Source organism: Scyliorhinus torazame, chromosome 11, assembly GCF_047496885.1.
Source record: "Scyliorhinus torazame isolate Kashiwa2021f chromosome 11, sScyTor2.1, whole genome shotgun sequence".
Classification (NCBI taxonomy): Eukaryota; Metazoa; Chordata; class Chondrichthyes; order Carcharhiniformes; family Scyliorhinidae; genus Scyliorhinus; species Scyliorhinus torazame.
This window is the reverse complement of record NC_092717.1, coordinates 123,203,185-123,227,154: the sequence shown is the minus strand read 5'-3', so window position 1 is coordinate 123,227,154 and position 23,970 is coordinate 123,203,185. Positions and strand designations below refer to the sequence as shown.

Genomic DNA, 23,970 nt, shown 5'->3' with positions numbered 1-23,970 from the left:
AGACGCGATGGGCCAAAAGGCCTTTTCTGTGCTGTAGACCGCTATGACTCTAGATCCACTCCACTTGGTTTATGCTCACAGAATGAACCCCCAAGAATTTGCAGTGGGAGCATTTTCATCTGAGTCAGATCACTCAGGTTTTGAGCTCTATTTGTGTGCATAATAACGGATGCAACAGCACAATGAGCGAGGTCTTTCGACTGGTCACACCGGCAGGATCTCTGGCCCCACCGCCGGAGCACCCAGCTGAGGGTTTCCCGGTGGCATGGGGTGGATTCAATGGGCAATCCCATTGACAGAGTTGGGACCAGAAGATCCCGCCGCACGCCAACAGTGATCTGCCTCTCGGCATAGAGAATCATGCCATGGGGAAGGCAGAGAATCTCGCCCAATGGTTTTCATCACAATATTTTATATTCTTCCTTTGGACGTAAGTGACATTGGCCAGGCCAGCATTTGTTGTTTATCCGTAATTGTCCTTGACTAAGTGGTAGTGAGCCGTTCTTGCTGCAGACCATTTGGTGTAGGTAATAAAATAAAATACTCGGGAAGCACTGCATTGTCAAAAATGCTGAACCATTGTCCTGTGCGCTCGATATGAAAAGTTCAGCCCCTTTCTTTGACAACAGATTCACTTACCTAAGACAGCTTAAGTACAAGAGAGCAGCCGCCATGGATAGCAGGCTTAGGAACCTAAAGAGTACCCAGGAATACTATTGCATCTTTAAAGCTGAAGTTTCACATCCTATCAGTCCAAAGCACTGATCAGCTTCTTTTTGCTTGTCTGTTCATTAAAATATTGTTTTGCAGCTTGTAGTTCATTGGGAAGACTGCTTCTAACACCTCCTCCTAAAAATACACCCTTGGCTTTGTTACTTTGTCTGAGTACTGTTGCAAACAAACGACTTGCCAATTAATCACTTCCTTTTTTAAAATGCAGTTACTGTTATTTTGTGGGCAAATTCAGCAATTAATCAGTGCACGGCAATATCCCAAAATGACCCAAAGAATAACATAAATAATTGGATGATCAATTTTGGTGCTGGTGGCATCTGAGGGATGAAGGCAGCACGGTGGCATAGTGGTTAGCACTGCTGCCTCACAGCACTAGAGACCCGAGTTCAATTCCGGCCTTGGGTAACTGCCTGCTTGGAGTTTGCACATTCTCCCCGTGTCTGCGTGGGTTTCCTCCAGGTGCTCTAGTTTCTTCCCACAGTCCAAAGATGTGCAGGTTAAGTGGATTTGCCATGTAAAATTTCCCTTAGTGTCCAGGGATGTGTGTTAAGTGTGGCTACGGGGTTGCAGAGTTAGGGTGGAAGCCTGTTAGGGTGCTCTTTCAGAGGGTCAGTGCAGACCCGATGGACTGAATGGTGTCCTTCTGCACTGTAGCGATTCTATGGTTCTATGATACTCAGGCAGAATTTACTGCTCATTTAAAGGTGTGTTTGGATGTGGTTTGGCACTCTGAATGAGAGACAGCATGGCAACATTAAGGGGGGGCCCACGCAGGAATTCACACCCCGTCTTTGCTGACGACCCCAACCAACCCTTTACTGACAACTCCCTCCCTACAATCCCCATCACATCCATACTCATTTCTATCTGGGGATCCATTGGTTATCCTGTGGGAACTAAATCCCCACTGTAGTACTGGCACTGGCCATTGTACCCACTGGTGCTGCCGGTACTGGAGAACCACCGGCCTCTGATTGGTCAACAACTTTCAAGGGTGGTATTTCGACCCTAATGGGAGCTTAATTGACTGGGAAGTCTGTTGATGCCCCGGAGAGTGCCTGATTATAATGTAATAGTTTTGGGCCTGCGGGAGAAGTCGACCCAACCAGTGGTTGAGAACTTTGTTGCGCAGATTAAATCCTGGCCCTTGTTTGAATAGCCCCAGGGCATCTTTTATAGCCACTGAACAAGCAGGCAAGACATTGGTTCAGTATTTCTGACAATGTAATGCTTTCACAATATTGCGCTGAAGCCTCCATTGCTTATAGGTGCGAATGAAGCTCAAATCCAATGTGATCTGACTCAGAGATAACAGTACTACCACTGAGTCAAACTTACACCACTGAGTCAAACTGACACCATCTCGTACACTATCCTGTTCCTATCACTGAAATCTTCAAATTCCAGTGGCAAGAAAGATGGTCTAAAAGTCGCATCCTCTCCCAAGCCAACTTGCTCAGCATCTGGGTGCTCATCACTTAAAACCAGTTCCAATGGGCAGGACGAGTAATTTGTGCGGCATGTAGCTAATATGCCTGTACCAGACTCTCAAAGCAACTAACATACTTGGAACATGGTCACAAGAGGAGACTCCCACGAGGACAACAGAAACGCTTTCGGGATTTCCTCATTAAATCCCTGATGAGGTCAAACATCCCACTGGCTCATGGGAGTTCCTGGCTTGGTACCAACCAAAACGAAGAAAGCTCCCCTGGGAAGGCATCAAATACAGTGTAAGAGTTTGTTGGAACATGCAGTGGCAAAGATGAGCATTGGAGGGAGGGCACCAACTACCAAACAACTCATGTAACCACCCCTTCAAGCACAATCTGTTTCAAGTGTCACAGAATCCTGAATGGCTGCAACTTCGTCTTTTCATTTCTTAACCAGTTTAAATTTTCCAATGACTTTAGTAGTGATGGTGAAACTTCCACCTACAACTTATCTCTTTGATCTGCAGTTCACCTGATATATAACAACCCAAGTAATGCAACACCCACTCAATTCTGAACTGGAGATTATAGGCTAAAGTTCTAATATGAACTTAAACCCACAAACTACTTACTCAAAAGTGCTACCAACTGTGTCAATCTGTATGTAGAGCAGATCAGAGGCTGGGAATTTTGCAGAGAATAACTCACCTCCTGGTTCCCCAAAGCCTGTCTAACATGTACAAAGCAGAAGTCAGGCGTGTGATGGAATACTCCCCAACAACATTTAAAAAGCTCAACACTATCCAGGACAAAGCAGTCCGCTTGATTGACACCCAATCCACCATCTTAAACATTTACACCCTCCACCACTGATGCACAGTGGCAGCAACGTGTACCATCTATAAGAGGTACTGCAGGAACTCACCAAGGTTCATTGACATAGATACATAGAAGATAGGAGCGGGAGGAGGCCTTTTGGCCCTTCGAGCCTGCTCTACCATTCATCATGATCATGGTTGATCATCCAATAGCCTAATCCTGCTTTCTCCCCATAGCCTTAGATCCCATTCTCCCCAAGTGCTATACCCAGCCGCCTCTTGAATATATTCAACATTTTAGCATCAACTACTTCCTGTGCCAATGAATTCCACATGCTCACCACTCCTTGTGTGAAGAAATGACTCCTGGGGCGAAATTCTCCCCCAACGGCGCGATGTCCGCCGACTGGCGCCAAAGACGGCGCCAATCAGACGGGCATCGCGCCGGCCCAAAGGTGCGGAATGCTCCGCATCTTTGGCGGCCTAGCCCCAACATTGAGGGGCTAGGCCGACGCCAGAGGGACTTCCGCCCCGCCAGCTGGCGGAAATGGCGTTTGTTGCCCCGCCAGCTGGCGCGGAAATGCGGCGCATGCACGGGAGCGTCAGCGGCCGCTGACAGTTTCCCGGCGCATGCGCGGGGGCGTCAGCGGCCGCTGAATGTTTCCCGCGCATGCGCAGTGGGGAGAGTCTCTTCCGCCTCCGCCATGGTGGAGGCCGTGGCGGAGGCGGAAGGGAAAGAGTGCCCCCACGGCACAGGCCCGCCCGCGGATCGGTGGGCCCGGATCGCGGGCCAGGCCACCGTGGGGGCACCCCCCGGGGTCAGATCGCCCCGCGCCCCCCCAGGACCCCAGAGCTCGCCCACGCCGCCTGGTCCCGCCGGTAAATACCAGGTTTGATTTACGTTGGCGGGACAGGCAATTTCTGGGCGGGACTTCGGCCCATCCGGGCCGGAGAATTGAACGGGGGGTCCCGCCAACCGGCGCGGCCCGATTCCCGCCCCCGCCCAATCTCCGGTACCGGAGACTTCGGCGGGGGCGGGGGCGGGATTCACGGCGGCCAACGGCCATTCTCCGACCCGGCGGGGGGTCGGAGAATGACGCCCCTGATCTCTGTCCGCACATTTGACAGCATATTCCAAATCTGTGACTTCTACCACCTAGAAGGACAAGGGCAGCAAATGCATGGGAAATATATCACCATTCCTTCCCTGTCACTGGGTCAAATTCCAGGGACTCTCTAACAACACGGGTGTTCGTACACCACATGGACTGCTGCTGTTCAAGAAGGCGGCTCGCCATCGCTTTCTCAAGGGCAAATAGAGATAGACAATTAATGCTGGCCTAGCCAGTGATGTCCACATCTCATGTGCGAATGTGGGGCGTCATTCTCCGCCGGCGGGAGTCTCCGTTTTGCCGGCGCCCGGGGGTTTCCCGACGGCGTGGGGCTGCCCACAATGGGAAACCCCATTGACCGGCCGGTGTTACGGAGACTCCCGCCGGCCGGTCGGGGCAGAAATGTGGCGCGGCGGGATGGAGAATTTCGCTCGTTATAAGGGAGTAAAAATAAAACCCCACTGGCCCATGCTATTCTTTAGGCCAATATCTCGTACTTAAATTAGTTTTACCTTTCTCCTGATTGATTTCTGACCAAGAATCATCCTTGGTTGCTTTCTTAGAGTAAAATCGGTTTAAGAAATCCTAATAGTGTCGATGACGTGCAGGCTTGAACGTGTTTGATTTAAGCTAAACAGTCATTTTCTCTGTTTAAGCTTAGTGGTGTGTGTGTGTGTGTGTGTGTGTGGGTGGTGCGGGGGTGGGGTGGAGAGGGGTGGTGAACAATGACAGGTTTAAGCTCTTTCTGTTGCTAGGATAAGGGCATGCCTTTTGGAGGGATAGGCCAAATTATCAACAGTTGCAATGGCTAACAAATAACATCAAGACTACCTTGGTCATGTACTTCCTAATCTTCACAATAACTGTACAACCCAAGAAACAATAAAAGTGGCAAATTAATCTACCCAACGATGGAACATATGGGCTGGGATTCTCTGACCCTGTGCAGGGTCGGAGAATCCCGGGGGGAGGTGCGAATCCCGCCCCGCCGCCCCGACGCCGGCTGCCCTATTCTCCGGCACCATTTTCCCGCCATGCCAGTCGGGGCCGTTGACAGCGGCCCCCCTCCGGCGATTCTCTGGGCCCCGATGGGCGAGTGGCCGTTCAGTTTTGCCCAGTCCCGCCGGCGTGAATAACTCACCTCACGCACGGCGGGGCCTGGCAGGTAAGTGTACTGTGGCAGTCCTGGGGGGGGGGTGCGGGGGATCCGACCCCAGGGGGGCCCCCACGGTTGCCTGGCCCGCGATCGGGGCCAACGGTCCTGCGGGTGGGCTGGTTCCGTGGGGGTCTTCTTTCCTCCACGCCGGGCCCCTGTAGGGTTCTGCCAAATTGCCCGGGGGCCGGCGCAGAGAAGAAAACAACCGTGCATGCGCGGAAATACACCGGCCGGTCCGCGAATGCACGAGATCACGCCGGCCCTTCGGCGGTGGCTGGAGCAGCGCCAACCACTCCGGCGGGAACCTAGCCCCCCAAAAATTGGAGAATTCCTCACTTTCGGGGGCTGTTGACGCCGGAGTGGTTGGCACCTGTTTTTCCGCCGGCGTGCGGACATAGCGCCATTTTCAGAGAATCCTGCCCATGGACTATCTAGCATCCTAGAATGGTTATAGCACTGGAGGAGCTGTGTCAGTATTGGCTCTGTGCAAGAGGAACTCAGTTACCCCTAAACCTCCTGTCCTTTCCCTGTAACTCTGCAATTCGTTTTCTTCTTCAGGTTCTTATGCAAATTTCATTCAAAAGCCACGGTTGAATCTGCTTCCACCACACTCTCAGGCAATGCATTCCAGGTCCTATCAATTGGCTACGTAAAAAGTGATATTCCTCATCTCACCGTTGGTTCTTTTGCAGCCACCTTAAATCTGTTTTCTCTGGATCTTGAACAGTTTCACTTTAACTACCCTGTGTAGACACCTCACGATTTTGAACACCTCTATCAAATCTCCTCTGAACCGTCTCTTCCCTAAGGAAAACATCCCTAACTTCTCCAATCTATCCACATATTTAAAGTCCCTCATCCCTGAACCAGTCGCAGAAATCTTTTCTGCACCCACCCTAAAGCTTTCACATCCTTCCCAAAGTGCAGTGCCCGTAGTTGGACATAATACTCCAGTTGAGGCTAAACCTGTGTTTTTATTGAAGTTTATCATAACTTCCTTGCAGTTGTACTCTATGTCTCTGTTTATAAATCCCAGGAACACTTATGTCTCTTTAACCACTTTGCCAATCTATACTGTCTGTGATTTGTGCATATATACCCCCAGATTGCTCGGTTTCTGCACCCCTTTTAGAATTGTAGACTTTATTTTATACTATTTCTCCTCTTTCTTCCGATCAAATGTATCACTTCACACATTTCTGCATTAAATTTCAAATGCCACGTGTCCGTCAATTCCACCAGCCTGTCTATGTTCTCTTGAAGTCTATCACTTTCCTCCTGAGAGTTCACTATACTTCCAAGATTTATGTCATCTGAAAAAAAAAAATCAATTACTTCGACATTGCTGTTCAGGTATCATAACAAAACAGAAACCATAAGCTTTTGCTTCAGACAAGCAAGTCTACTTCTGAATTCTTTATCAGTATTGGCATTTTTTTACTGCAATTTCACTGTGCAGTGTCCTCTTTGAGGTTGAAACATGCCTCCCCCAAGCAAGTCTGCAATCTGATTTGCTGCTTCATCTAGATGCTGGACAATGAAGTTCTGTGGCTTCAGAACAATATCCTATTCAGTGCTTTTTTGAGACATTGCAGAGTGTTTCTGGCCATCATTAGCCAAACTGACTGCTTATAATGTTAAAGTTTTAAGGATTTAAATGACTAACAAGCTGTTTCAAGCTATTTTAATGTATCAAACTGTGTAATTACATAACAAAATGCCTTTGGTCCATTTGTAAATCTAGCAGGGCGCTTTACAGCTCGCATTAACCGTCAGAAGGAAGGGCGATGTGGGCAGATAATCCCAAGAGAATCGGGAAAAATGATTCTCGGTGGCGGCACCAATTTTCCACACCTCTCGCTGACGATGTAATGCGATTCAGGCCCAGAAATGGCGGGAACCTCACTTAAATAGATTTTAATATCCTTACTCAGACCCAGCCACGCGATCCCCCCTCACTGAATATTCATACCTCGCAACAAATATTTACAACAGGTTTGGAAAAACATTTATTAGTGTCGAGGTGCTCCTCTGGAGGCACAAAGTATAGCCCTTAGGGGAAGAGGGATATGCCAGTCGGCATAAATTGACTGCTGCCAACCTGTGCCCGGGGCAGTGCCGGGACAGACCCCCGGGCAGCTCCATTGGGGACGGGGTTATGCTTGTTCGGGAGGAGGAGCTCCCGATGTTTGTAGTGGGGGGGAGACGGGGGGGGGGGGGGGGGGGGGGGGGGGGGGGAGACCCCTAATGTTGATGGTGTTTGGGAGGGAGTGGGGGGATGGAAGGGGGAGGGATACAAGGAGACCCAATGCTGATGGTTGGGGGGGGGGGGGGGAGTGAGGGAGAGAGCCCCAAGGCTTATGCGGGTGCCTCCCGTGTCCATGGGGGAGGGGGGTTACTTTCTGTGCTGATCAGGGTGCCAATTAAAAAAAAGAATGCTATTTAAGTTTTTATATTTTGATGAATAACGCAACAAAACCACAAGAACAATACAGCACAACAAACCAAAAAAAAGGCTCAGCGACATGGATAGAGGGAGGGGACAGGAGGACAGCAGTATAATGAGCTTAATACAGTCATTAGACACAACTTTATGCCTCTATAAGCCCAACCAGAGACCAAGAGAGAAACAGGATAAGGCCATGAAAACTTGGTAAAATGGTTCACACCATCCCACACAGCAATTGCTACTGAGTTGCTACGAGAGTTCAGGATAAATCTTTTGTGCCATGTTCGGGCATGCACCAACATACATCTCCCTCATCTCCAGCAGCACCAGAGGCAGTAATGACACACCACTATCTCCCCTCCTTAGATATCAGACCCGTCTGCACCCATACAGGAGCCAATCACAGATTCTTTATACCCACCCTTTAAAAAAAAGGAAACATTCAACGAAAATACACAAGAACCCCAGTTCTAAAAGGGCATTACATGCATATCACACAACACAACATAACCCCAGTCTCAGGCACAGTACAGAACCAACATCATTTCATTCATTTATATGGAGAGGACCAGCAGCAACATGTTCGGATTATGATCAGGGCTGCCAACATCTCCCAACAAAAAAATAATGAAGGGGACAACAGGGTGCCAACCACAACTGGTCTAGCCCAGCACATTCTGACACACAAGAATCAGTACGCCCAGGACCTCCAGCACACCCCAAAACATACACCACATCTGATCCTGCACCTCATCAACCACAACCAGGGTAGCGCACCATTCCCGTTGAGACAAAAAATAGATTACGCCAACCCCAGCCGGGAAGACTCCATCACCAAAGAGAAGAAGAATCATCAAGTCATCAAATAAATTGGCACCCATGGGGGAAGGCTGGGGGGGGGGGGGGGGGGGGGCAGGGGGGGGGGGGGTGGGGGGACCAATCCTTTCCTCCAATACAATAAAGACCAATACCACCAGACTGGACCAGGGTTTAAGACAGCACACTGCTGAATCAGATGAAGAGAAAAAGAAGAAAGCTCCGAAGGGAAGATCACTTGAGCTGACCTAGGAATATTAGCCACCGACTGGCACGGCTCACCACCACAAGAAGAACATTAAGAGAAATGACAGCTTTGTCTCAATAGAGACAAATAGAGACAGTGGGCCGTATCTCAAACAACGGCGAATCAGACTACAGAAGGGAGATAAATCACTTGGTTGCATGGTGTACCGAAAACAACCTCTCTCTAAATGTCAGAAAGACCAAGGAACTGATCATCGACTTCAGGAAGCGTAGCACGACACACACCCCTGTCTGCATCAAAGGCTCCGAAGTGGCGTTGGTCGATAGCTTTAGGTTCCTGGTAGTCACCATCACCAACAGTCTGTCCTGGTCCACTCACATTGATGCAACAGTCAAGAAAGCCCAATAATGTCTCTACTCCCTACGGAAGCTAAAGAAATTTGGCATGTCTGCATCGACTCTCACAAACTTCGACAGCTGGGCGATAGAGAGCCTCCTATCCGGCTGCATCACAGCTTGCTTTGGCAACTGCTCGGTCCAAGATCACAAGAAACTGCAGAGTGCGGTGAACTCAGCCCAACGCATAACACAAGCTTGCCACCCTCACATTGATTCTGTATACACCTCCCCTGCCTCAGGAAGGCAGACAGCATTATCAGAGACCCCTCCCACCCAGACATTGCCTTCTTCCAGGCGCTTCCATCAGGCAGAAGGTACAGAAGTCTGAAGACCCGCACATCCAGACATAGGAACAGCTTCTTCCCCACAGCTACAAGACTCCTCAACGACTCCCCCTCGGACTGATCTGTTCCTTGTAAGAACACTATTCACGCTGCCCTATGCTGCTCTTGCTCTGTTTGGCCCTTTCTTCTGCACTGTAATCATGATGTGGAGATGCCGGTGTTGGATTGGGCTGAGCACAGTAAGAAGTCTTACAACACCAGGTTAAAGCCCAACAGGTTTGTTTCGATACGTATCATATTGCATCTTTGACTTTGTCTAAATAAATGTTTCTGGAACCCACCTCTTCATTCACCTGAGGAAGGAGCAGTGCTCTGAAAGCTAGTGATTCGAAACAAACCTGTTGGACTTTAACCTGGTGTTGTAAGATTTCTTACTATGCACTGTAACCAGTCACTGTTTGTCGATGTACCATTTGTCAATGTTCTCTGTTGATTATTCTTTTTGTCTACTATGTACTTACTGTGTACGTTCCCTTGGCCGCAGAAAAATACTTTTCACTGTACTTCGGTACATGTGACAATAAATCAAATCAAATCAAATCACATCTTCCACATAGAAAACCCAACCACAATGGGGAGGACACTCAGGAAACCAACATATAAGACCACTTGGAGGAGGCTGCCTAATCCCCCATCAAACCTATCCTCATGTGAGGGAAGGGCTCCAACAAGGTAAAGGCATAGCAAACAGTCTCTTTCTTCAACAAATTAGTCAAGGATCAACTAATCCACCTCGGAATGCGTGGCCACTCAATTCCTCCTATTCTAATAGCTCTAAAGAAAATAGACCCCCCCCCAAAAATACTCCCACCTCAAGGACAGGTCAGAAGGAACTCAGTCCTCCCCAGGAAACATAATTTGCCCGGGCCAGCGAAGGAAACACGTATGGTTTCTTCACAAAAATAAAATAAAGATCCAATATGGTTAGCTCTAACTGAGGGGCTATCCTCAATCTCAGTGAGGATTTAACTAACCCTACCACCCAACTCCACACCAACCAACCACCCATTACCCTGCCGTGGCTCCACTAATCTTCATTAGATTGCGTGTGTGCGTGGGTTTCCTCCGGGTGCTCCGGTTTCCTCCCACAGTCCAAAGATGTGCAGGTTAGGTGGATTGGCCATGATAAATTGCCCTTAGTGTCCAAAATTGGCCTTAGTGTTGGGTGGGGTTGCTGGGTTGTGGGGATAGGGTGGAGGTGTGGACCTTGGGTAGGGTGATCTTTCCAAGAGCCGGTGCAGACTCGATGGGCCGAATGGCCTCCTTCTGCACCGTAAATTCTATTATTATAAATGAGAAAAAGCACTCCCTTCCCATTACCACAAGGATTACTGCTCTTAATAAATAAAAGAGTAAAACTGTGCACAGACCACACTGCACATTATCAACTCAATGTGGCTTTTGCTAGAACAGGATAACAGGTGATTCTCCACCTCGTGTTCACATCTCGCAGGCCCTTTCAGGAGAAAAGACAACAACAAATACTCAACAACATAATCATGAGGGAGTAACATCCAGGATTATTGAAGAACTGCAGGACAATAACACCATCTATGCTGTTCAAAAGGGCCAAAGCCATGACAAGATCATCGAACACCCTTTTGGACCTCTCAAGGATGCCAATGAACATAGCACATTCACTTCCACCATGTCGCCGCCCCTACACTCAAACGATCCTCAACCCAGGCCCGGCCTAGGGGGCTGACTCGACATAATTGGTCATCTCCAATCCTTCATGATGACCATCGAGCGCAGGGTAATATATGGCCAGTGGTACCTTAGGCCTTGAAGACTGAATACTCTGTGCTCCATCAAAACTGATACACCCAGCCTCCAGATTAAGATTCCTAAAGCATGGCAGCCAATTTTAAAACTCAATTGGGAATTTGCCTCCCACTTCTCTTCAGGGACCAAGCTCACGGACACTCATGTCCAGTCCCTACCTCCCAAACCCATCAGGATAGGTGACGCACAATGCAGCAGGATCTCAACAAATCAAAGGTGGACCCTTTACCAGGGGAGGTTCCTTATCAAATTCAAGGATTCTCTCCTGTGCCTCCACCATTTTCCAAGGATACCTCACAGTTCTTCAAAGTGAGCTCCAAGGACCTGCACCACGGAGCCAGAAGCCTCATCTGGAACAATATTCTCAATGGTAGCCATCACCTCGATGCACACTGTACAGCTCGATGCACCACCAACAACACCATTGCAAACTGGGCCCGACCCCAGCCAACTCTGACCAACATGGTCAAATGAGGAGTCTCCAAAATTTAATTCAGCGTCTCATCACTAAACTCCAATCAGGATCATCCAGGGACACAGTGCAAGGCATATATCCTAAAAAAAAGGACAATTATGGAATATGCACTATGGCAAATAAAGGATTAAAAGGTGAGCAGACCCAGAGCTCGCGAAAACCTCCCTCCAGGGCGCCAGGAAGCCCCAATTTCTCCCGCTGGCTCTATCAGGCCCCACCCCGCCACAGTGACAGTATAAAACACTGCCGCTGATTTCTTTTCCCCCGAGAGGCTCAAAATCTGGACTAAAACATCGGCTGTGCGGCTGGAGGGCTGCACTTTGGGTTTCAGTCAGAGCCTGACACCCTGAAAAGGAATAGGAAAATTCCGCCCCTCGTGTACACCACAACAAAAAACAAGTCAAATGTTCACTGTTATGAGGTCCATGGTTTCTGACAATTGACTGGTTCTGCTGATTTTCTCATGTTTACCTGTTAATGCTGGAGTTGCAAGCATTTCGAAAACAGTTTGCCATGAAGAACAGTAAACGAATATTTAAAATGCAGCAAATAGATTTGTTGGGTTATTAGGGAGATGGGTTCCTAGGGCCAAATAATCTTTTCTAATTCTTGACTGTTCTTGTTATGGGGAGGTGTTTTCAGAACCCCAAAATGTATCATGGAGTTCGCCCGTCTCCCACCTTTAATGGATTGTTGCTTTTGAAGCACACGGTTTGTTCCCCAGGTGTAGTATTACAATTATGGACATGTGGTTTTTAAAACAAAACAATGTTTATTCCATGAACTCAAATTAACCTTTTAAATAAACATTAGATCTCTTAAGACGAGGTAGGTTATGCTGCAATTGTATAAGGTGTTAGTGAGGCCACACCTGGAGTATTGTTCAGTTTTGGTCTCCTTACTTGAGAAAGGACGTACTGACACTGGAGGGTGTGCAGAGGAGTTTCACTAGGTTAATCCCAGAGCTGAAGGGGTTGGATTATGAGGAGAGGCTGAGTAGACTGGGACTGTACTCATTGGAATTTAGAAGGATGAGGGGGGATCTTATAGAAACATATAAAATTATGAAGGGAATAGATAGGATAGATGCGGGCAGGTTGTTTCCACTGGTGGGTGAAAGCAGAACTAGGGGGCATAGCCTCAAAATAAGGGGAAGTAGATTTAGGACTGAGTTTAGGAGGAACTTCTTCACCCAAAGGGTTGTGAATCTATGGAATTCCTTGCCCAGTGAAGCAGTAGAGGCTCCTTCATTAAATATTTTTAAGATAAAGATAGATAGTGTTTTGAAGAATAAAGGGATTAAGGGTTATGGTGTTCGGGCCGGGAAGTGGAGCTGAGTCCACAAAAGATCAGCCATGATCTCATTGAATGGTGGAGCAGGCTCGAGGGGCCAGATGGCCTACTCCTGCTTCTAGTTCTTATGTTCTTATGTTCTTAACACCAACACCCCTTACTTCAAAGATAACCCCGAAAATAATACAACACTACCCAATCCTGCAAACTGTTCCTTTACAAATCCAAAAGACTTAACAAATCCTTCAAACAGAAGCACATTAGATTTATATTCAATACTGAGACCTTTTTACAATTCCAATTTCACCAAAGGATTAAGAGATAGTCCTTTATGGCAGAGATCACCAGCAATGCAGCTCACAGCCATACCCAAGCTTTCTTCAAACTGGCTTTCTCCTTTCAAGCATCTCACAGCAAACCAGCCAGGCACTTTTCAGCTGCTCTCTCTCAAAACTGAAACTAAAACTTCAAAATGTCCGAGCTGAAGCCCAGCTCCACCCACACTCTGACATCACTGCATTTCTTAAAGGTACATTGCTTAAACATCCATTTCTTAAAGGTACCCTCACATGACACTTATATTGTACATGTGCCACGTTTCTGACATTTATGTCTTGCTTTAACTGCTGTTTGATCTGAAGGTGTGAAGTTGGTATTTGAGGTTGCAGAAGTTTTATTGCTTTATCTAAATCCTAACGAATGAACATGACTTCCTCGGAAAGTTGCAGCTGATTAATACAACCCAATTAAGAAAGATGTTATGCAGTCCCACAATTCCAGTGGTGCCTTACTAATTCTGGAGACGAAGAAAACAAAACACAACAAAAAGCCCTTTTCACTGAGAACAGAATCAAATGTAAATAATTCTTCCACTCTATGTGAGTTATGGACAAACAAACGTACAATCTTAGATAGGATAGCACAAGGGAAATATCCAAATGGCGCATTAATTCTGGTATCACTTTCATTTGCTAATATCTATACTTACTTGGATAATAATCCTTGAGTAGGCCATGGTAATCTTACAAGTTCAACTTTTGAAGTGATTTGTTTGGTATTGGCCTGAAGATATTCTTTGTGTTCCATTGATTCTAAGTTATATTCCTTATCGAGGAACACAAGATTGTTTGAATCTTGTTGATGGCCCATTTGAACTCACTGATTTGAGAACTATTTTTACAAGTTCTCAAAAACAAGGCACACTTTTGTGGACTCTGGACATCACGGGCGGATTCTCCGGGAATTGGCTGGGCAGGCAGAAACGGCACAGTGGAGTGGTGGGAACCACTCCAGCGTTGGGCCGCCCCAAAGATGCGGAATCATCCGCACCATCAGAGGCTAGGAAGGCGCCGGAGTGGTTTGCGCCCGAAGGGACTCCACTGGTCGGCGCGGGTTCGCGCATGCGCGGGAGCGTCAGCGTTTGCTGACGTCATTCCTGCGCATGTGCACATTGAGTCACTTCCGCATCGGGAATGGCGGATGAACACGGCCTCCGGTGCGGAATAGAGTGCCCCCACTGCACAGGCCCGCCTGCGGATCGGTGGGCCCCGACCGCGGGCCAGGCCACCGTGGGGGCACATCCCGGGGCTAGATCCTCCGCGACCCCCCAATAACCCCGGAGGCCGCCCGCGCGCCAGGTCCCGCCGGTAAGGGACCAACTCCAAATTTCGCCGGCGGGACCGGCGACAGGCGGCCGGAACTTCAGCCCATCGCGGGCCGGAGAATTCGGGTGGCCCCGGGGCCCATTGAGTCGCGCCGGACCCCGCCATTCTCCGAGGCGGGCGGCGCGACTCACGCCACACCGGGTTTTGGGGTGGGAGAATTCGGAGGCCGGCGGGGGCTGATTCACGCCGACCCGGCGATTCTCCGACCTGGCGGGGGGTCGGAGAATCCCCCTCCACAAGTCAGTTTTCTGGAACTCTCATAAGACCAAATATATTAGCAATGGCACCCAGATGTCTAAAGCCAACAAATAGCATACTCATCATAAGGGCAGGATTTTCTGTCCCGCCAGACCTATTTTCTGGTGGGTCGCAACCCCATCAGCAGTGGGATTTCCCATTGTGGCCACATCCACGCTGTTGAGAAATCCGCAGGCGTGAGTGCGCTGCTGGTGAAGAGGAGGATCGCGCTGATGGAGAATCCCATTCTAAGTCTAGGATCTAGAGAATCTACATACAAGATCATGGAGCTGAAAAAAGAGAAGGCTCTATTTTTTCACACGCGATATAGAATTTATCCTATCTTGGGCCCACCTCCTCAAGGCCCAGATGAAAGTTGTGCGAAAATATTTGTTGATCCCTAAACGGAACCTTTCAAAATTCTACAATTTCCTTCTTCACATCTTTAGCCTTCACATTGACTTCCACTGATATCCTCTACGGTGTCTCTGACCTCAGAACCTCTGAATATCCAATTATGGATTATTATATGTTTTTTTTATCATAATATTCGATTCCAGTAAAAAACCAGGGAGCTAAAATTCTCTGTGGTTCTGGCTGAAGTGGACTTCCACAGATGACTGGTGGAAGCCTCTTGGAATTTAAACCCGCAAGTATTTATCAAGCATATTTTTGAAAAAATGACCCATTTGCATTCATTTAGCGGGCCCGGCACCTTATGATCCGATCCTCTGACATTCTCCGGCCGCGGGACTGGGAATCACGTGGGCGTGGATTACTTCTAGTCCCTATGAGTATGGCCCTAGCGTGGTGGACCTCACGGTGGGCAAGGGGGCAACTCCCCGAAGGAGTTACCCCCCTTGCCCCACTGTGAGGTCCAGCATGTGGCCATGCTGGTAGAGACCATCTGAGCCCATCCAAGGCCACCCCATCCCACAATGAACTGCATACCCACCCTCCTCTACCCACCCTACATCATCATACACCATCATGCCGCCCCCCCCCCCCCCCGCCCCCCCAGGCCCCTGTAATAGGAGGACCCCCCAGGGCCCCTGTAATAGGGGGACCCCTGCAGAGACCCCCTGGCTAGAGGGACCATATAACTAGAGGGAACCCCCAGCTAAAAAGACTCCCATCCCAGGGACCTCCTAACTAAAGGGGCTCCCACAGAGATGCCCTGACTGGAGCGACTCCCACAGCGGCCCACTGACTAAAGAGACTTCCCACACAGAGTCCCTAACTAAAGGGATCCCCCATAGAGACCCCATGATTAGGGAGACCCCCACAGGTACTCCTTAACCAAAGAGACACCTCATAGGGACCTCCTAACTATAAGGACCCCCCACAGAGACCCCCTGATTAGAGTGAACCCCCACAGGGATGCTATAAAGGGACCCCACAGGGACTGTCTAACTAAATGTAGGGGCAGCACGGTAGCCTTGTGGATAGCACAATTGCTTCACAGCTCCAGGGTCCCAGGTTCGATTCTGGCTTGGGTCACTGTCTGTGCGGAGTCTGCACATCCTCCCCGTGTGTGCGTGGGTTTCCTCCGGGTGCTCCGGTTTCCTCCCACAGTCCAAAGATGTGCAGGTTAGGTGGATTGGCCATGATAAATTGCCCTTAGTGTCCAGAGTTGCCCTTAGTGTTGGGTGGGATTACTGGTTTATGGGGATGGGGTGGCGGTGTTGGCCTTGGGTGGGGTGCTCTTTCCAAGAGCCGGTGCAGACTCGATGGGCCGAATGGCCTCCTTCTGCACTGTAAATTCTATGATTCTATGATTCTATGATTCTATAAAGGGACCCCCACAGGGGCCCCCTAACTAAAGGGACCACCCCACAGCAACCCTCTGACTAAAGGGACTCCCCACAGATACCCCATAACTAAAGGGGCCCCGCAACTAAAGGGACCCTCTAACTGAAGGAACCTCCCTTAGGGACCTCCTAACTAAAAGGACACCCCCCCCCCCCCACAGGGACACACTGACTAGAAGCACCCCACCCCCCAACAGACTCGCCTCCCCACAAACCCCCCCAGAAATGAGACCCATGTCTGGAAGCTAGAGGGCAGACCAGAAAAGGGCAGTGAAATAAATTACAACTGTAACACTTACCTGGGGGCTCCCCATGTCCCTTTCTCGAAGGAGAACAGTTGTGGCCTGTATTTCAACCCCACAGATCCATTAGCTGCAAGCCATTCATGACTTTCTAGTAGTGGGCTCTGATTGACAGCTTCCACAGACCACCTGCAGTCTTGATTCATTCATCTCCCATCATCGATCAATGATTCTAATTGGTGGAATCCCAATGTTTACAAACATTGACAGCACCAAAGAGAGGTAAGTGCATTCCAAGCACTAGGTGCATTCCGATCGCTCAAGCCCGTGATTGCAATGCACGTGTTCTCCTTCAAGGAATGGACACTTGGAGCCTCCAGGTAAGTGTTACAGCTGTAACTGTTTGCATGTCTCCTGTCTGGGCTGCCCTCCAGCATTCTGACAGGGGTCACATTTCTGCAGGGTGGGGGGGGGGGGAGGAAGGGTGGTCTGTGGGGGGGGGGAACCCTTTGGTTAGGTGGTTCCCTCTTGCAGATGTCCCTGGGGAGTCTCCCTATTGCTGGTATCCCAGGGGGTGGGGGTCTCCCTATTACACGGGTCCCTGGGGGGGGTTCAGCCTAATACAAGAGTCCCTGGGGGCGCTCTCTGTATTACAGCAATCTCTGGAAGGGGGGGTTCAGGTCACCCCTGACTGGGGATAGGGGGGGAGAACCCATGCAATCCGGGGGTGGGGAGCTGCTGGGGGTACTGGGGGATGCAGATCTCAGGGCTGGTTTGCGGTGTGGGGGTGGGGCAGCACCTTGTTATTGGGCCACCCACTCAAAATGGTGGCCCGATAGCGAGATTCCCTTCGGAATCCCTTGTATTTCATGCCATGCATAAATTTGCATTGCAAGGGATACGGAATTGCTTTCCGATTTGCGATCCCAGGTGGATCGTAAATTGGTCACAATTCACCTCCGGCAGGAGAACACGTCTCCCAAACGGGAAATCCAGGCGCTCATTCACCTCTGGCAGGAGAACACGTCTCCCAAACGGGAAATCCAGGCGCTCATTTTCTTCTGGTCAAGAGTCTGTTTCACATTTCCAGTTTCACGCAATAGATGAACATTTTATCCTCAGGTGTTTTAACATTTAGCTAAGGCTAAATCTGTGGCGTCTTGTTCTTTTTCCCATTCTGTTAAATAAACTGTACCTTATCTGTACTTCTCATCATTTTAAAGATTTCAATTATATCTATCTAAGTTATCTTCTCTCCAGTTCAAAGAAGTTTAGCTATGTATGTTGACCATGAGCCTTGGCTCATGGAATCATCTTTTTCATTCTTCTCTGACTCCTCTCCAACAATGAATATTTATTTCAGTAAAGGATGTACAAACTTACATATAATATTCTTAATGCATAAGGGGCAATTTCCTCTTATTGTGCTTGCCACAAAAGGTCACTTGGATTCAGTGCACAATGGAAAATTGGACAAGGAGGATTGTACATGATAAAAGGAGCCTTGTACTTGATAAGAAGAACCTGTCCATTGTGCGCTGTGCCCAGATGATCTTTAATGTCCTGTACAAAGTAAAAATATCTGTGCTGGGATTTTCTGTTCCCCGACGAGCCAGTAGCCATCGGTGGAACCTTCCGGTCCTGCTAAAGTCATCAGGCTTTTGCATGCCTTGTGCATCCCGCTGCTGGGCCGGAAGTTCCCTCCAGTGGGAAGGAGCAGGAAATCCTTCTCGCTTTTCTCAATTAATGGCCAAATGTCCTAACAGTTGACCAATCTTTATGATGACAGCTCTACATTGACTGAAAAATTTCAATGAATGATCAATAGGCAGTGCCCAGTTTTTCACCTTTGCTAATAGATTCTGAAGATGCTTCCTCTTCCAACCTGACCTCCCTGTTGCTTGCCATTTTAACAAAAGACCCTGCTCCCATGCCCACATGCCTGTTCTTGGCTTGCTGCAATGTTCCAGTGAAGCGCAATGCAAACTGGAGGAACAACATCTCATCTTCCGATTAGGCACGCTGCAGCCTTCCGGCCTGAACATCGAATTCAACAACTTCAGATGATCAGCCCCACCTCGACCCATTTGTTTTCATTTCATTTTAACTGTCTTTTACCATTTCTTTCTTTCTTAATATATATTTAATTTCTCCTCTCCTACCAATCTTATCCACCTTTCCTTCACCTTTCTCCTCTTTGCTTCCCCCTTCCCCTCCCCCCACACCTACAGTTCATCCTCTGATGTTAATTTCCCTGCTGTTTGACCTTTCACATCTTTTGTCCTCTCTGGGGACTGCCATTAGCACACTTTCCCCTTGGTTTCTGTGCCCATTAGCATTTCTGTGGCCATTCCATGGGTTTCTGTGGCTATGACTCATCTTTCATTCTCACTCCACAGTATAAATATTTCCCACTTTCTCTGTCTGTTAGCTTTGACAAAGAGTCATCGGACTCGAAACATTAGTTCTTTTCTCTCCCTACAGATGCTGCCAGACTTGCTGAGATTTTCCAACATTTTCTCTTTCGTTTCACCTATCCCTCTACTGTTGCATCGAATTGATTCTTAAATGATTCTAAGGTTTATATTTGTATCTGCTCTGTCTAGGAGACTATTCCATCTATAGATCAGTAGAAGTTTAGTAGAAGGTCTTCCTACTAATCCTAAATTGCTTTTTACTAGGTTCAACCTGTGAAGCCCAACAATCTAGTCTCACAGTTCAATATGTCCTTTCCATACAATTTATGTACCTCTGTAAGATCAACACTTAGATAGGTTTTATTAATGTTCAAAAGCACAAAGGGGAGAAATTGGATCTTGTTGGACCTGTTTCATGGACAGGGTGAGCATAACAAAAGTCAATTTTGGGCACCAATATCCTGACTTCAATGGAAAAGAAATTCTGGTATTGCGTAAATCAGTCTGTTGATTGGTTATTGCCCATTTTATATCATCCCCCAAGACCAATTTCATTCCCCCTTCTCCAAAAAAGAGATTGCTTCATTTTTCTCAGTTTGCTATACTATCTGTAAAATGGTTATTTTAATGAACGAGGAAGTAATGTGTACCATATATCACAAATATAACTGTTTGCCTGAGTAAGAATTATAGACATGCATATTTACTTCTATTGCTTTGGGCTTAAATGCAGATGTGCCATGAACTAGTACAAGAAGTCACAATTCATCACTAGCCTTCCATATGCCTGTGATTACCTATGTGCTGTCTTTGTATAACCAGGTTCAAGATCAAATCATCTATAAATGAAGCGTAGTTGAAGTACAACAGATCATTGTTCTAGGTTGTGGTGAGATAATTCAGTACACATTACATAATTGTGTGCTTGCAGTTTCCTCAAGGTTTCTCCCAATCAGCTGTTGTAACTTTAGTGGAAAGGTCGATGGAAACCCTAGATAATTAATCTAAACAGGGTTTTCATTTATCTCCAGATAAAGCTATGGCAGCCAATCAAGAGAAACTCCAAGGAAATTCTCAGCAATATATTTTTATCCTTATTTTTATATATAATTCTGGTATAAATTTCTGTGTCTGGACTTATATTGGAAGCTTGTAATGCCACAAAGAGGGTGCAATTACAGGTGTCAAGCATGCACACTTCCCATTAACAGTGTGAACATTTGAAGTTAACAGGAAGTGCAATATGCACATGCGGGAGGAAACCTGAGAACCCGGAGTAAACCCATGTAGACACAGGGAGAACGTGCCAACTTCACACAGAGTGCCACCCAAGGCCGGAATTGAACCCGGGTCGCTGGCGCTGTGAGGTAGCCGTGATAACCACTGTGCCACCGTGCGTCCGTCTTATAGGCGGTCCGTCATATAGAGAGGCGGTGGCATAGTGGTATTGTCACTGGACTAGTAATCCAGAGACCCACGATAATGATCTGGGGACCCGGGTTCGAATCCCTCCATGGCAGATGATGGAATTTAAGCTCAATAAAATATCTGGAATTAAAAGTCTAATGATGACCATAAAATCATTGTCGATTGTCGTAAAAATTCATCTGGTTCACTAAAGTTCTTTGGGGAAGGAAATCTGCTGTCTTTACCTGGTCTGGCTTAGATGTGACTCCAGACCCATAGCAATCTGGTTGACTCTTAATTGCCCCCCTCAAGGGCAATTAGGAATGGGAAATAAATGCTGGCACAGCCTGCGATACCTACTTCCCATGAGCGAATAATAAAAAAAATGGCCTCTGACCTTCAATTGCCCTGCTCAATCCAACAGCCTTGTTCCCATCTCCAATATAACTAACAAACAAACATGCTCAAATAAAATGCCTCTGTGATTTTTAAGTTGCTTACTTGGAGTTCAATATTTAATTCCTGAACAGTTCAGGAAAAACCTGCAGAGTGAGCAACCCTAGTGTAAATATTGCCTTGCAAGGATATTAATCACTATTTACCGAATTGTTTCAGAAATTAAAGTTCAACTTTTCCCATATTTTACTTAGATCTACTGCAACCAGCAACAAAAAAATCTAAGCATGTAATAATAATCCTTTGACACCAATCTAAAATGCGAAGCTGTGGTTTTGGCTTTATGTGCAACTACTGACCACTAACCCATTATTGCAGTAGTCATTCCAGTCAACACTCGGTGGTGGGGGATTTCGGCAAACTGAACGAACACAGTCCATTGTTGGAGTAGCAACAGGTGCAGCTGTAGATGTTGAGTTGATTATATTCTGAAACTCAGATTGTAAGAACCCCTGAAGCAGAAAATAACAAGGATTTTCAAGGTTGTCAATCATGAAACAATGAAAAGAATAAGATCAAAAGTGAATTCTCTGAGATTTTTTGATTTTCTAAAGCTTCATGTTGACAAATAATCATTCTGATTGGGGGAGGGGGAAGAGAAACAAAAAGATCAATTTTGCATTTTAACTAACACTGTATTTACAATACCAGGAGGACATGTGGATTATTGAATGAATGCTGATCTTTGAAGCTTCAAATACTTGCTATTTACACGCTGTAATTACTTTTTAAGGGCCGTTCATGTTAGATGTTATCCCAGCAAAAACATATTGGTTTACTATATTTGCTATTCTGTACCATTCCCTTCTCCCTAGCTACTGAGAACATATTTGATATCATCCAAAAACAATTCATTCATTAATTTTAGTCAAGGCAAACATTAAAAAATTCCAAATGTCCTGAAAGCAAGAAAATATAACATAACAGATGGTTGTTATCAATATAACAGTTGTGACCAACAAACCAGCTCACGGCTCACACTAATGATAGTCAATTGTTTTTCCCTGTCTGCTAACTTGTGGCCTTTCAGAATCCACACACTGAATACATCATATAGGTAACTTTACTTTCTCGCTCTCTGTAGCTCAGATAAATATGCATTACAAATGGTTTGCTGATGCCGGCTGAAAAATAAAAATGAAATGCTGGATTTATACCAAATCCTGGGAACAGTGGTATTTATATATTCCAGAGAAGTCCACATCATTTAAAGGCACAGTCGGCTAACCTGCCTCAGGTGGAGGTGGGGTTGGGATGGAGGGAAGGCGGTGGGGTGGTCAGTGGTGGGAAGGAGCTTGCAGTATATAGATGCAACAAAAGTGGAACCCACAGCTCAGTCTCAACAGGCCCCAAAATATAGCTAAGTCTTGCTAATGTCCAGTTAGGCCAGCCTTTGAAGAGCAATTAATTGCTCTACCTCCCACATTAGTTTCAATATCCACTGGTTAGTGACCCAGCATAACCAGGCTCTTTCCAGAATTGCATCCAGAAAATGTCACTTTTCAACTTTAAGGTTACTGGAAATTTGGGACTAATGCTTCAATTTTGTAATCCTTTTACTGTTCATTTTCTCACCGTACTTTTCTTTCTGTGGAACTGACCAACTTTGCAATTAATTTGGTTTTGTGTAAAGGACAGCGGGTGGGTTGATGTATTTCCTTTGATGCGCCTATTATAAATACCAACAACACTTCTCAGCAGTGTTCTGATAAGCTGATATTCTCTGAAGTATTTAAGTAACAAGTTGGGGAAATGCAATTAATTTATTCCAATGTGTTCTACATCTTTAATGTCCTCATTACATTGCATTTGCCAATTTAGTACTGGCAGCAACTGCGCAGTGGTGTGAAGGGAAAGTGCATCAACATACAACATCATTGTCATGGCAAGGGGCAGAATTATTGACTAAGCGTGCTCAAATCTATGTGATTTAGTGACATAATTCTGCCATTGCCAGATTGGTTTTTCACAAGAGAAAAGCCCTTCAGCTGACCAGGATGGAAACAATTGGCCAAAAAAAGGTACTGGGCAGGATTCTCCGGCCACGTTCTCCCAGCGACCGGAGAATCCCGCTCGAGGTCAATGGATTTTTCCATTCTCGGCATCTCGCCTGTGGCATTCTTACGGCGATCGCGACAGAAGAATCCAGCCCACTGTGGTACAGTAACTGTGTGTGGAATTCATATGCCACAACTGGATAAGATGCAGGTTTATGTATGCAGTGTGTTCCTGATTTCAGCAGGCACCAGACACCCCGCAAGAGAGAGAAAAATACGGCAAGTCAGAGTACGGGCCATTTTAATCTGCTTCCTCAGACTTTCTCATGCTAGATACAAAAGACAGACAAAGATTTAGGTACAAATCGTGCTTCCCAGTAAAACAAAGATGGGGTGTTCCCAGTAAAACAAAGAGGCTTGAAAAACCTTTGCTGTTTTCAAAAACCTTTAGCATTTATGGTGCAATAGTTAACAATCCTGCAAATTAAATTAGATGCTAATTTCTGTAATGTCTAAAATTAATAGGTATGGTCATCTGCTTAAATTAATGAGGATAGACCTGGAATATTGCGGGCAATTTTGGTATCCTTATCTGAAGAAGGATGGTCTTGTTATAGAGGGAGTGCAGTGAAGGTTTACCAGACTGATTCCTGGGATGGCAGGATGGATGTATGAGGAGAGATTGAGTTGGTTAGGATTGTATTTGCTGGAATTCAG

At 47.0% G+C, this 23,970-nt stretch overlaps 1 protein-coding gene across 9 annotated transcripts in view; it reads right to left on the bottom strand.

The window, feature by feature from the left end:
* tox (thymocyte selection-associated high mobility group box) overlaps positions 1 to 23,970 on the bottom strand; it is a 449,045-nt gene that overhangs the window by 8,708 nt on the left and 416,367 nt on the right. For all 9 annotated transcript variants that reach the window (XM_072467723.1, XM_072467717.1, XM_072467722.1 and 6 more), the window contains one exon: positions 21,563 to 21,708. In XM_072467723.1, the coding sequence (XP_072323824.1) occupies positions 21,563 to 21,708 (146 nt within the window). The remainder of the gene's footprint in view (positions 1 to 21,562; positions 21,709 to 23,970) is intronic.